This window comes from Cibotium barometz, chromosome 11 (assembly GCF_041138505.1).
Source record: "Cibotium barometz isolate CiBa-2024 chromosome 11, ASM4113850v1, whole genome shotgun sequence".
NCBI classification, from domain to species: Eukaryota; Viridiplantae; Streptophyta; class Polypodiopsida; order Cyatheales; family Cibotiaceae; genus Cibotium; species Cibotium barometz.
The window spans coordinates 25,868,134-25,881,870 of NC_141056.1; the positions used below are offsets into that span (position 1 = coordinate 25,868,134).

Here is a 13,737-nt window from a genome sequence, read left to right on the forward strand (position 1 = left end):
TGGAGGAATGAAAAATCCAACATACACAAAGATTCATGACCATATGCAGAGGAGTAAAGCGCAGGGTTGGGAGTATGCTACGAAGGGGAGGTCTGTGTTTTGGGCAATAAATTTTATGTTTTGAGACCTCTATCTCTACGCCTCCTTTGGACACTATCACAAAGGACCATGTGTAATGTGGAGTTTCTTTGGCTACATCAACACTCTTTGATTCATGCTGGTTATGTTGATTATGGTATCCATGGGAGGTATTCCCTGAACATTCTCTCTGGTTGCTTTGAATTTTTTAATTTACAAATGGTTGTAATGCAATGATCACTTTTGCATTGGGTTATAGAGGAGACTATTGGTTGGGTAGATTGGTGCTGCCATATATCATATCTAGAGATTTGGCAGTGGATTGTTGACATGCATCACTCCTCGTATGGTCACTATGGGAGTGGTGTCTTCGAGACAGAGGTAGTATTGCCAATGTTGCAACTTGTAGAGAAGGGCACATGCAACGTCAATACCAACAGTGGATAACATGGAAACATGGCAAAACGACAATGGCAGGTGTCCGCCCACCAAAAATAGCAAAAGAGCAAGGCGACTTGCACACCACCAACAATAGCAAAAGCAAGGCAGCACTAGGCCACCATCCCCATCGCTAGCAATAGAGGAGTGCTGTCCCCATAGGTGGTATATGACCTAGAAGAGATGACCTCGTTATTGATAAGGATAACCCTAATTCTTTTTTTAAAAGGGTGTAAAAAGGCCTCAATAAAAGGCATTTCACATGCATAATGATAAAAATTATGTATATGTGGTGCTTTATATTTGTGCAAAGGTGCCCAAGTGGAAGCATTTTCTTGGGATCTTTTTTACTTTTCTTTCACAGCCAAGTGAAGTTGCATGGAAGATTTGGCAACCATGGGAGTCGTTTTATGTGAGGCATGCCATGCTACTTTGTGGCCACGCCGACTCATATTTTTTAATAAGCCGAGTGGAGCCTGAGATTTGGTGCTCGTCATCATAAGGTACATAATGGCCTAGAGAGCCATCCCCTACATAGGCCACAAAGAACCTTAAAATAGAAACTTGCCCAAGCGAGGCATGTATGTGTATGAGAGTCATGAGAGTGGCATATTTTGTTCTTGTGAGTATAGGAGAGTGTCCAAATATAACACCAAAGGAGGAGTGCTAAAGAATTGATGAGAGCAATGAAGTGCTCCTAGAATCACGCAATGCGACACCAAGGGAGAATGTTCGAAGTGTGTTGTCACAAATTTATATAATTGAGAGGGAGTGTTGGAAGTATAGTTTGGGAAATATCAATTGTGTAAATGCTGGAAGCATAAGTGCATTGGTAGGTGCTATCTTGGAAAGGTGACGACTCGATAAGGATGACACATGGCAAAGAGTCTTGGCTAAAGGCTATTTATATTAGAAGCCTCTCATCATAATAAGCAGTACACATTCATTCCCTTGCAATAGAATACTTGTGAACTTTTCTATTCTCTACTCTTGCTTTGTGCTCTATTGGATTCTTGCATGCTAGATAGATTGCTTGCATGAATATGTTTGTAGGCTCCTCCCATTTAGTTTCTTCTTCATCTGCCTTTTATGAGAGAGAACCACCGTGTGAAGGACATTCTCTTTTTGCCGCCATCTAGGCATAGAGAGCTCTACCTTCACCTCCTTAGAAAAGGAGCATTGTGGTGGCACTGAGAGTGAGGATGTGACAGATAAGCTAGTGCACCCACATCCTGAGTTGCATTACAACTTGAAGGCAAGGCCCAATGAGACACTAAGGCTAAGGTAAACACTTGATTTGAATCACACCATATCTTTCTTGGTTTAATTACATGCTTTCTCAAGAACGTTGCTAGCTTGTCAAATGATATCCAAACTACTTCATAGACCAAGGCCTCATTTGCAGTCTTTGTTTACGATGTTATGGCATTATATAATTGCTTCCAGTATTATATTTCCCAAATTATTTTCTTGAAGGTGGGGACAAGAAATTCCTTTGCTTTGAGCAACCAATTTACACCTTATTTAGAACATCTACTAACTTTCCAAAAGCCAAAAGTCTTTATCTATTCTTGTCTTCCTCCATGAACACATATATCATTAAGAATTACTTCTATGTCCCTGAAAGCTTTGTTTTCTATTCTTATGTTTGCTCCATGAACACATATATATTCTTGTGTTTCCTCTCATATCTCATTAAGAATTACTTTTATGTCCTTGAAAGCCTTGTTTCTATTTGTCATTATATTTGTAAATTTTATAAGAAGTAGTTTAACCAAATTCACATCTATAAGATATGAGAGTATCTATTATTTATTTCTATGGGTAAGATAGTAGTCCACTTACATTTAAGCTTTGGTCCCTTCTCATAATCATGTTAAAGAACATCAAAAACCCACTAGATTCTCATTTGTGTATGGTTGAATAATGTGCTATGTCTTGTAAAAAGGGAAACAAAATAGGGCCTTAGCTTCTTGCCACAACCATAGAGATATTTGATAGTTTGAGGTCTTTGTTGCCAAATGCTACTCTATTTCATACTTCTGAATGCTTGAAGTTGTAAGATTCTCACCATTTGTTTACCTTTAAATGACTTGAGGAATACAAGATAAAGAAAGAAAACATTATAATATTACTCCTTTGGCACAAAAATAGCTACCCACCAATCGTCTTCCTCACTAGAGGGATACATGGACTTCAAAAGGGCCTCAATGTGTGTGCACGTGCACACGTGTGTGTGTGTGTGTGTGGGAGAGAGAGAGAGAGAGAGAGAAAGAGAGGGAAACCTACACGTAGATGACAGAAGGAGAAACCTACATGTTACCTAGGAGAAGAAGGCATGGAGAGAGGAATAGAGGGGGTGGTGGTGGCGACGGCTAATAAAAGTTTTTAATTACACAAGAACATGTCATGAGTGAAGGAAAACCTATTTACTTTGAAGCTCCACATTCCAATGCTAACTTTATACATTGCTAATTCCAATATTGATTATATACATTCCAATGGTGACTATAGATATTGCTGAAATTTGCCTTACATAAACTTAGCAAGATATACACCGGATTAGGTGCTAGCCTTAGGTGCTAGCCTTGCAAATCAAATCATATAGATTTTTCCACTATACTGTTTAGCATCATTTGCTATTTCTTTCACTCACCAAAGGAAAATACTAATGGCTCTTTTACATTATGCTAATTAATATGTTCTAGTAATTAATTTCAAGGGGATTAGAGCGATTGATTTTTATATATATACCACCAGCTTGTTGTTAACTCTTACATATTATAAAGATACAACTTTTGTTTTTGTTTTTTCATCACACAAAATAGGGACTAGAAGTGTGTAATTCATTAAGTTTGTTTTGATTTTTTTATTATAAACTTTAGTAAACTATAAAAAGGTGTTGTTTTAATGAGTAGAAATCCCTAAAAGGATTATGCACAACAATTATGGGGGAGCATGATTACCCAACCATCCTTAACGAATTGGAAACTTAGATGGGGCCACCCAAGCAATTGGAACACGATATGGGTGGGAAAGATTACCCATTCATCCTTAATGAGCATGGGTAGCCTAGATGGGGCACCCCTAACAATAGGAACACAACACGGGTGCCTATCCATCCCGGTGTTATTGTGTGATTAGTTTGTGTCTCAAATATTGTGGCCCTAAAAAGGACCAAGTTCAATCATTTTGAGGGTCTTGCAATGGAATTCTCTAAATGTAAAGTTTTGAATTATTACCTTGTGTGTCAAATATTGTGCTCCTAAAAAGGGCTGCAATGGATTCTTCTAAAGGATGCATTTTTTAAAAAAAACATGCAGTTTTGAATCATTAAGCTTGTGCTCTTGTATAATGTATTAACCAATTGCTCTTCTTGATCCTAAAACTCACCCTCTTGCGTCACATATCAGTAGTGAAATCTTGTTGACTATAAGCTACACATTTAGCAAACATAAAGGTCCCTCCTTTCCTTATTGTTTTGCACTCAATAAAACTACTCCATCATACAAAGATAGCTTTGCCACACCAAATGAATTCGAGCATTAATCTCCTAGAACTAGAATGCTTATAATCGACCTTTGACCTTGTGTATCCCACCAAATACTAGCCACCTCATGCAAATACCACAAAAGGAAGCAACTGTGCTTCATACACACATTAGCACCCCAAAAGATAGTGTCCTCACATGTGTACTAAAGTACAAGGCTTGAGTTCAATGTGTACCACACAAGGAAGAAACTATGCTTCATATACACATTAACACCCCCAAATATAGTGTCCTCACACGTACGTATAAGGCTTGTGAGGTGCAAATACCACACAAGGCGCAACTATGTTATATACACAAATCAACACCCCAAAATATAGCGTCCTCATACATGTACTGAAGTATAAGTCTTGTGAGGGAGGATCCCTAATACACACAAGCATAAACAAGATTAGAGAAACTAAATTAAAGGGCTACATGCGATTTCACCACCTAACTGTATGTTCGTTTCCGCAAACCTCCCTCGAGCTCAAGGCTAAGATGCCACTCTCACGAGTCCCTAGTCAGTCCCGGTATCCCATACCACCAGTGCCTACCCACACAAGGGCCATCAATAAGACTACCATGTTCATAACATGAGTAAGTCCCTTGGTCCAAGCCCAATAGACCACAATGAATCAAAATCAATAATAACCCAAGCCACTTATATAGTGCTTATTGCTACTAAATAGCAGTCCAATAACCTTGGATTTATTATTCGAACCTTAGCCACCTATATTCGCCCACTTTTCTAACCCCAAGGATTAGTCCCTAAACCCAAGGGTTAGTGCTAGCTGCATAACATTTCTCCCTACTTAGGACATTTTTAATCTTGGAAACAAATCAAGGGGAGTCTAGCTACCTGCATCAATTGTCTTCGAAATCAAGTTTGTACCTATCTATCAAATCCATATAGCCACATATCAAGGAACCAACTCAACTAAAGTTGTTGTTCCTAAAACATATGATCATGGGAACAAAAAAACAAAACCTTCTCATGTCCCTTAAAAACATAAACCATTCTTCAATCCTCCAACTCCTCATGGGATAAATATGCAACATGATACCCATTCTTTCTAGTATTGTATCTTTTCTAGGATCTAGTAAAACCTTGTACACAAATGTGATGTGTCAAAGATAAGGTTTTTTAACCTATAGAAGCATGTACTTGACATAACATTAACATATCAATCAAAGCGTCGTCAACACCACCATGAACATATCAATCAAAGCATCATTGAGTAATGCAACCACCATGTGTTTGTAACATCTTTCTCTCCTACAACACCACCATGAACATATCAATCAAAGCGTCATTGAGTCGTGCAACCACCATGTGTTTGTTACATCTTCCTCTCACTCTCTCTTCTACAACACCACCGTGAATATCTTCAAGCTTCCATGGCAGCTACTTCAGCTCAACCAAACTGGGCCAACAAGGGATGATGAAAGTTGAAAATGACGGGTTTATATTATTGTTCCGATGTCTCATGTCCTTCCCCACTAAGAAGAGGGAAACTCACGATCCTTTACTGCCTGCATGTATAGCATATCACCATCCACATGGAGTGAGTCAATGTTAGTAGTACTTCCAACAGCTTTAAGTCTCGAGGCACCTCTCAAAGGAGAATAGACACCAAGAATAGCTGATGACATAATGAGTTTCTATGGTGACAAAGTGCATTTGCTACGTTGTTCATATGCTGATAGGAAAGGATAATACTTAGGGCTATCGGATAGCATTACAGGGCATGCTAGCCCAGCCACCAGCTGTAGATGGAGGCACTGTACAACTCCCCTAACAGCAGCTGCAGCTGATGCAAGGTCAGTCACATGTGCAGCGATTTTCAAAGGGCCCATTGGACAGAGTCAATAATTCTTTGAAGCTTTTTGAGGGATTGGACACAACCTTAATGCCACATCCTCAACCGTCTGATATCCACTGTATTTTACAATTAATTTGAGCTCGAGGTCCACATCTTCAAAGATCTACATCTTTCCCAATTCCACCATCCAGATTCTAAGCTCTGGTTTCCCTCCACATCAGCAATCCAGAATAGCCTTCTGCTTTCTGAAGCACTAACTGCGGGTGGTGGTGTAAGAGAGCCGAGGTGGGCATCATACATGGATAGCTTGGGGACTTGCGGCCATGCAAGAATTGGCAGGTAGCCAAGCACATGGAGCAGCGAAGGCTCAGAAGGGCCATAGGCGGTGTCAACAGTGAAGGGGACACCAAGACCAAGGGAGGAGCTCCTTTCTATTTAGAAGACCCTCTACCATGCTGTACAAAAGAGAGTGTGTTTAGCATGATGATGAGAGAGCAGTTAGAAATAGAAACTCTCAAACGTGGAAGCTCTCCAATTTTGAAGGAACATGCTGGACAACTGAGAGACCAAGAATCCAAAAATCGTCGTAGTGCTGCCTGCCATAAAAACTCAGTGACTCTTACATCAAAATGATCCACTCAAACCTAACTCTGTACAGACCAACATCCCATTGCAAGGAACATCATCCTTCCACAACGAACAGCACGCATTATATTTAGCTTTATAAATGATGAGAGCCCTGAGCTATACAATGATCGATAATAACAGTAGCAAATTTGGTGTCAAAACAACAAGTGGCGCCCCTCCAAAACCTGACTCAGCACCCTTACATTTATACACATGCAAGAGATGGCAGCTCTTCACAAACTGCAAAGAGCTCCTGCTCTGACATGCAGCTTCAGGCATCCAAACATCGACAAAACAGCAAGGTCAACACTTGCTGACCATCACTTCGAGAGCATCATTCTCACAAACTCCTCATAATTTACTTGTCCATCACCATCTACATCTGCCTCGCGGATCATCTCATCCACCTCCTCATCGGTTAACTTCTCTCCCAGATTTGTCATCACATGACGAAGCTGCAAATGGGGGGGCACCATGGTTACTCTCTCTCTCTTTCTCTCTAATGCACAGCTATGTGTCTAAAAACAAAGAAGCCAATCAAACAATCAAAAACTACAAGCTCCTGGTGTTAAAATTGAAACACTGATACCTCTGCAGCTGAAATGAAGCCATTCTGATCCTTATCAAAAACTTTGAATGCCTCCTTGAGCTCCTCTTCTGAATCTGTATCCTGGTTGATGTGAAAAAATATGTCTTGATCACACAAACCATACACGTTTGTACAACCTAGTAAATTAACAAAGAAGAAAAAGGCATTTTCAAAACCGACAAAGACAGGACAGATCTTGAAGCATGTAGTCTGTCATGTTTGAAGCCTGTTGAGAGCACTCCAAGCCAAAAAGTGATTAAGACCCCTTTGTGGAGTAGGGGAGAGGGATGAGCCAGAAAAGGGCGCCACCGCAAAGGAAAATGAAGTGAAATAAAAACTTTGTAAATCACATGAAATGTGTGCTCTGCAAACCCATATAAGAAAGGCATACAACAGAAAACCTATGAGTACACAGATACCTTCATTTTGCGCGCCATGAGGTTCAAAAACTCTGGGAAATCAATGGTCCCGTTGCCATCTGCATCCACCTCATTGATCATCTCCTGCAGCTCAGCTTCTGTAGGATTTTGTCCAAGCGATCGCATCACCGTCCCCAACTCTTTGGTGGTGATATTTCCTATCCAAAACACGCAAGATGGAATCATGGATCCAAGAGCAAAAAAAATCTGAAGCAGAAGACAGATTTTTGGCTATGGCAAAGTCCCCAGAGAGACACATCTTGGCACACCATCACATAGAAGAGTTTCGAAATGGCTGGATTGGCGTTTTCTCTCCCACAGAATTAAGTTAGGATTCCAACTTCCAATGGAAAAATTAGGGTTTTCACATCCAAAAGAGAGCACAGAAAGAACTACACAGAAACTGGCTATAGCGATTACAGAGTAGATCATTAGTAAGCAAAGAAGCAAGCTTACCATCTCCATCTTTGTCGAAAAGACTGAAAGCTTCCTTGAACTCGGCGATCTGGTCCTCGTTAAGCTGCTCGGCCATGGCGCAGATCGGAGGTGAGGTCTGTGTTTCAACAAAGACAGAAGAACAAAGCAATGGCGATTCGCGAAACTGTTGAAACAGGCGCAGAAGGGAGCCGGCCTGTTCGCCTTACGATCCACCTCCACAAGCAAGCATCCGACGGTTCTGATTCGAATCTGGCTTATAATTTAGAAAATCAATCAAAATTTTTCTTGACTTTGTTTAATTTTACGCGGTGCGCAACTTTTCATACGTCCGCCCGGACACATTACTTTCGGCGCCTACCGTGTGAACCCAGCCTTTCGTACTTCGCCTTCCGTGTGAACCCAGTCTTTCGTTCTTGAAGAGTCAATTGAGAGCCAAACTTTGTGCGCCTGCTGTGTGAACCCCGCCCTTCGTACTTCAAGAGAATAGTTGTTAAGTCCCTTTCACGTGCAAAAAAAGTTCCCTACTTAGTACTAAGCTCAGTTGCCAAAAAATCCGACAAAAGAACTCCCTCGACATCTAACCCAAAAACCCTGTGTCCATCCTCTCTTCATTTTCTGCATTGGCATCCTCTCCCACCCAAAAGATCTCCCATATCAGGTTGCTATACACACTCAACTTGCCCATCTCCATCAAAGCATGTCAATGCCTTAGATTCAATCCTATATGTCTACTGAACATGGATTCCATAATGTGATTGTTAAATTTCAATAAATGCAATCTCAGAATAAGCCTTGCCAACTTTGGAATCTTAGACTTTTCCAATTATACAGCTTCTTCTTTAATGAGATCTCAACATTGCCATTCCATCTCTTTCCACACGTAATGAGATTTGCTCTATATGTATGGTGCCCCACTTTTCATAAAGAATTCATACTAGGGTTTAGCAAATCACCATAACTTTGGAAGTGCCATAGGCATCCTTTGTGTTTTCGAAAAGCATAGACACTAAACTAATTTTACATAAAGTGCCCTATTATACAATTTTTCTTATTGTGCCTCAACAAGTGGTGATCATAGAACACCCACGGGGATCACGAATGAAAATGTAAGGTAGCATTAAGTTGGGGTTTGAGTTTCATACCCTTACCAAAAAAAAGTGATACATAAGGGGATTTTTAATTGAAAAAGATAATTAAGTTTGGTCCAAAAGGCTTTAGTTTTATTAACTACAAATTCAGAGAAGGGGTGTATTGTAAATGCTAGAAATATAGATCAGGGGTTTACAAATTGCCTTTTGAATGCATGTGATATAGAGGGCCTTTATGTAGTGAGAGACCTCCCCCTCTAGGGGTGAGGAGATGCCAAATACAAGGGTATCTACATTTTGACTCCAATGCTTTTATTGTGCTACAAGGTAGGTGTGTGACATGGCTTTAAATTGCTATGCCAAAAAGACAAAGCGTCATCAACAAACATCTTGAGCCTATCAAGTAAACTTCTAGCACCAAAATATAAAAGCCCTCCCACTAGGTACTTGCATAGCTTGCTTTTGTGTGTGTGTGTGTGTGTAGGTGGTGACAGAATCCTTGTGAGCACCCTTCCTAGACTCTCAACAAGGGCTTCCTCCAAAATAGCCTACACTATCCAAACCTCATCTAGCACGGTTTAACATTGAAGGTGCTATACTATTTCCACTAGCTCCATCAGTTAAGTAGCACACATGCTGGGTTCTTCATTGCACTTTTTTATTCATCAACCATTTTAATGAACTTTTCTTTGATTCATATTTCAACTTACCATACATGAGATTTGAAACTCTACTAGATACTAATGTAATCCCCAAGTTTTGGATGAATCTAAATGGTTTTCTCTCTCTAGTGTGGGATGGGATAAGCCCTCCCTCTCCTTAACCCCTTCTTTGACAAGGAAAGCTAGGGGTGGGGGAGAGGGGAGGGGAGGGGAGGGGAGGGTGGGGGCGAGGGGGGCGAGGGCACAACTAGTGTGGGATGGGATAAGCCCTCTCCTTAGCCCCTTACTTTGATAAGGAAGGGTGGGGGAGAGGGCGAGGGCACAACTAGTGTGGGATGGGATAAGCCCTCTCCTTAGCCCCTTACTTTGATAAGGAAGGGTGGGGGAGAGGGGTGGGCGGGAGGGGGGAGGGCGCAACTAGTTGGAAATGGACAACGCGAGTGAAATGAAATGTCAATTCAATATAGATAAGACTAGTAAGCAAAAGCAATTGTGTTTTTAATGGTTGAATTTCATGATGAAGGAGTTGTAGCTTTGAAATTATTAATACAGTTGTCTTTTGATTTCATCAACACTTTAAATATCAAATATACTCTAAACTTCTTTGTAATGTAATATAAATGCAAATTCTCAAGCCTTTTGTGTATGATTAAATACATTAGTTTTTCTCTTGTTAAAGTTGTTTACAATGTTAAATTAGTATATTCATTTATTTTTTGAGGCTTGCCGAGTTATTTTCATTTTTTGCATTTATTGATTAGCTTTCCTATTTAGATTTATTTTTGTAGTATGTATGACTTGTTGTTCACATCGAATACAATGATTTTTAGATTTTGATATTGTAGGTCCTCTTTTTGTTGATGGCACAAGTTTGTACATTGAATATGGTGATTTTTAGATTTTGATATTGTCATTCCTCTTTTTGTTGATGGTACAAGTTTGTATAATTTGCGTGGAATAAGAAGTTATTAATTAGATTTATATTTTAAAATAATAAAGTAATTATTTTTACATATAATTTAGATTCAATCATCACATCATCATCATAGTCAATTTATTTGGCTGCTCTATTACGAGAATCATTTTTAGTCAAAAACAATTAAAGTGGGATAATTTTATGCCATATAATGTTGTGTATAACTCTATAAAAGATTTTAAAATTTAAGATTAAAAAGTTTGTATTGTATTTTATGTATTTGAATATAATTATATTTGAGTGTATTTCTAATTATAGGTGTCTTTAAAATATGGTTGGGCAAGTTTGGAATCTATAGCAGTTTTGTCATGGGTCTAATGCTTCTCTCACAAACCAAGAAGATGATGACAATGGATTACACTTTGGGCTCTTTAAAATGTGCTTGGACAAGATTGGAATCTATAGCAACTTTGTGATTGGACAAGATTCGAATCTATAGCAACTTTGCGATGGATCTAATGCTTTTGAAACAAACTAAGAAGATGTGATAATGATGGATAACACTCAACAACAACACCAACCAAGGTTTTATCTTTTGTACATATATGATTAGTTATTAATTTGTAATATAATGTATGGATTATGATTTTTATGCATGTTTCCTTGCCACTTTAGAGTGTAAACATGATTTTATTAATAAACTTACCATTTCCTTATGTATACATATGCTTATAGAAATAAATACTTAACACCCCTATAGTAAAGTCAAATACACTTATAGTGTTAACATGATGCACTTCTTATGAATGCAAAGATTGTATGTGGGCCTAATTAAACATTGATCGCATTTATACTTAAATGATCTCGTTCATGTCTCGTGGATTAACTTAATGTGATTTGCACCTTACATTGCTTGATTATAGGACACATTTTATTCAAGAAAACAAAGCCATCTCTCAAGATTTGGAACTCTCAAACTAGATCATCTCTCAAGTTTTGAAACTCTTAAAAAAAACAACCTCTCAAATCTTGGAGCTTTGAAGCCACATTCTTTTGAAACACAATGCATTTTTATGGAAAGAAATGGAATAGCATGCTAGATTGGCTCTATTGAATCGATTTTATATAGATGTGGTGATGAAAGAAAAGGAGGAAATATCTTGTGAACCTCTTATTGTGGAAGAATAGGTAGAAGCATCACAACCTCAAGAAATGTCAAAGGGGGGTATTTTTTTTAACCTAACATTTAACACAACCTTACCCATTGGAAGAGTATGTGAGGGTTGGATAGGGTTGGATTATTGGCTCAATCAAGGGGTTATAGGTCAATAATCTTCCAACCTAATGGTTGAAATTATTCTTATGTTTTCCTAACTTATTATTTGGATATTGTGAAGGTTTGTGTTTAATGTCATTAGAATTTAGGTAAACATTGCACACTTGGCTAGATTACATGTCTTTTATTTGGTGAGGTTGGTAGAAATTGTCAATTATGTGCTTAGTTACGGTTGTCGTCTTTACATCATGTCTATATGTAGCACCTTTGGGTGCGACTCTAGTCCAGTTATAGTAATTGCATGTTTGCATGTTCCTCGTTGCATCTGTATCTTTGATTTTCTTGGGTTTAGTGTCTTGTGTGCTTCTAGTCTATGACTTGGGTTTAGTGTTGTTGTTGTGTGCTTCTAGTCTATGTGCTCATCTCGTGTATGTTCATATTATTGATGATGAGTCACTTAGTTGCCTTTGTTGAGAGGTACTTTTCTCAAATTGGTGGGCCCATCTCCCCGCTGGCACAATTACACCCATGTTGTGCTCTATTCTTTAGTGTTCTGGTGTTATCTTTGATACAAATTTTGTTTATTTTGTTATTATGTGCATATTTGTGTTAGTGGTGGTGAAATTTGAGGGCGTGGTTTCATTACGGGCTTGATAAATTGAATCATGTGATTTTTCTTGCCACCATAAATGATATTCTCTATAGTTCACTTAGAGGCATTTCTTAAAGGTGCGACCAATTTTTTATGTCCATGATTTAGTAGGTGATTTTTGAAACATTATTCCATGTATTTATGGTGGCTATGTAGAATAGCTTTATGTTAGGATACTTAAGAATGACACCTGGTATTTGACAGATCTACCTCATTGCAAGAAGGCCATTGGTACTAAGTGGGTTTATAAGTTAAAATGCAAAGCAGATGGTAGCATTGATCGCTGCAAGGCATTGCAAAGGGGTACACCCAGCAAAAGGGCATTGATTATGATGAGACCTTTGCACCCATATCTCGTATGACTACCACTAGGTGTCTCATTGTTTTGGCAGCACAATCAGTTGGACATTAAGACTACATTCTTGAATGGTGATTTACATGAGGAGGTGTATGTATTGCAACCTCCTAGTTTTGCAGTGAAAGGAGAAGAGTCTTAAGTATGCAGGTTGAAAAAGGCTCTTTATGGCCTTAAGCAGTCTCCTAGAGCATGGTATGAGAAGATTCATGCATACTTGGTTGCAAATGATTTTTGTAATAGTCCAATAGAGAGTACCCTCTATTGGAAGAGGAGCAAGGACACATTTTTGGTCATTCATGCATACTTGGTTTACAAATGATTTTTGTAATAGTCCAATAGAGAGTACCCTCTATGTGAAGAGGAGCAAGGACACATTTTTGGTCATTTTTCTATACGTTGATGACATACAGCTTATGGGACCCGATATAGATCAGATTTTAGTCTTTAAGGCTGTTTTACAGTCATCGTTTGAGATGTCAGATTTGGGGCCCTTGCATTACTATTTGGGGATTCAGTTTATGCAACGTAATGATGGCATTGTTATATTGTAGTCTAAATATATACATAAGCTATTGAAGAGGTTTAATCTTGAAGACTGTCAACATGTGGCTACACCTATGGAGATAGTAACTCCACTTAGTCTTCAAGATGCAGGAGACTCTTTTGATGCTAGTTTGTATTAGCAAGCTATTGGATCCCTTCTTTATGTGTGCAACATGAGGCCAAATATACAGTATGCAGTCTCACAGTTGAGCAGATTTATGCATAGCCCATGTACGAAGCATTGGCAGGATGTTAAGCATGTTTTCCACTATTTATAGGGCACTTAGTATTTTGGATT

General features: G+C 38.9%; 1 protein-coding gene across 1 annotated transcript; it reads right to left on the reverse strand.

Moving 5' to 3' along the window:
- Nucleotides 1–6,559: 6,559 nt before the first annotated feature.
- On the reverse strand, nucleotides 6,560–8,209 carry LOC147633961 (calmodulin-like). The gene is made up of 4 exons (XM_086805041.1): nucleotides 7,963–8,209; nucleotides 7,507–7,664; nucleotides 7,088–7,168; nucleotides 6,560–6,953 (listed from the first exon to the last, which is right to left on the reverse strand). The coding sequence occupies exons 1-4, from the start codon at nucleotides 8,036–8,038 to the stop codon at nucleotides 6,819–6,821; spliced, it is 450 nt and encodes a 149-aa protein (XP_086661167.1). The 5' UTR covers nucleotides 8,039–8,209; the 3' UTR covers nucleotides 6,560–6,818.
- Nucleotides 8,210–13,737: the final 5,528 nt, after the last annotated feature.

Coding starts and splice junctions, on each gene's coding strand:
- LOC147633961 (XM_086805041.1), bottom strand. CDS start 8,038: ATGGCCGAGCAGCTTAACGAGGACCAGATCGCCGAGTTCAAGGAAGCT. Junction 7,169..7,506: donor TCATGGCGCGCAAAATGAAG/GTATCTGTGTAC, acceptor CACATCAACCAG/GATACAGATTCAGAAGAGGA. Junction 6,954..7,087: donor GCTTCATTTCAGCTGCAGAG/GTATCAGTGTTT, acceptor CCCCATTTGCAG/CTTCGTCATGTGATGACAAA.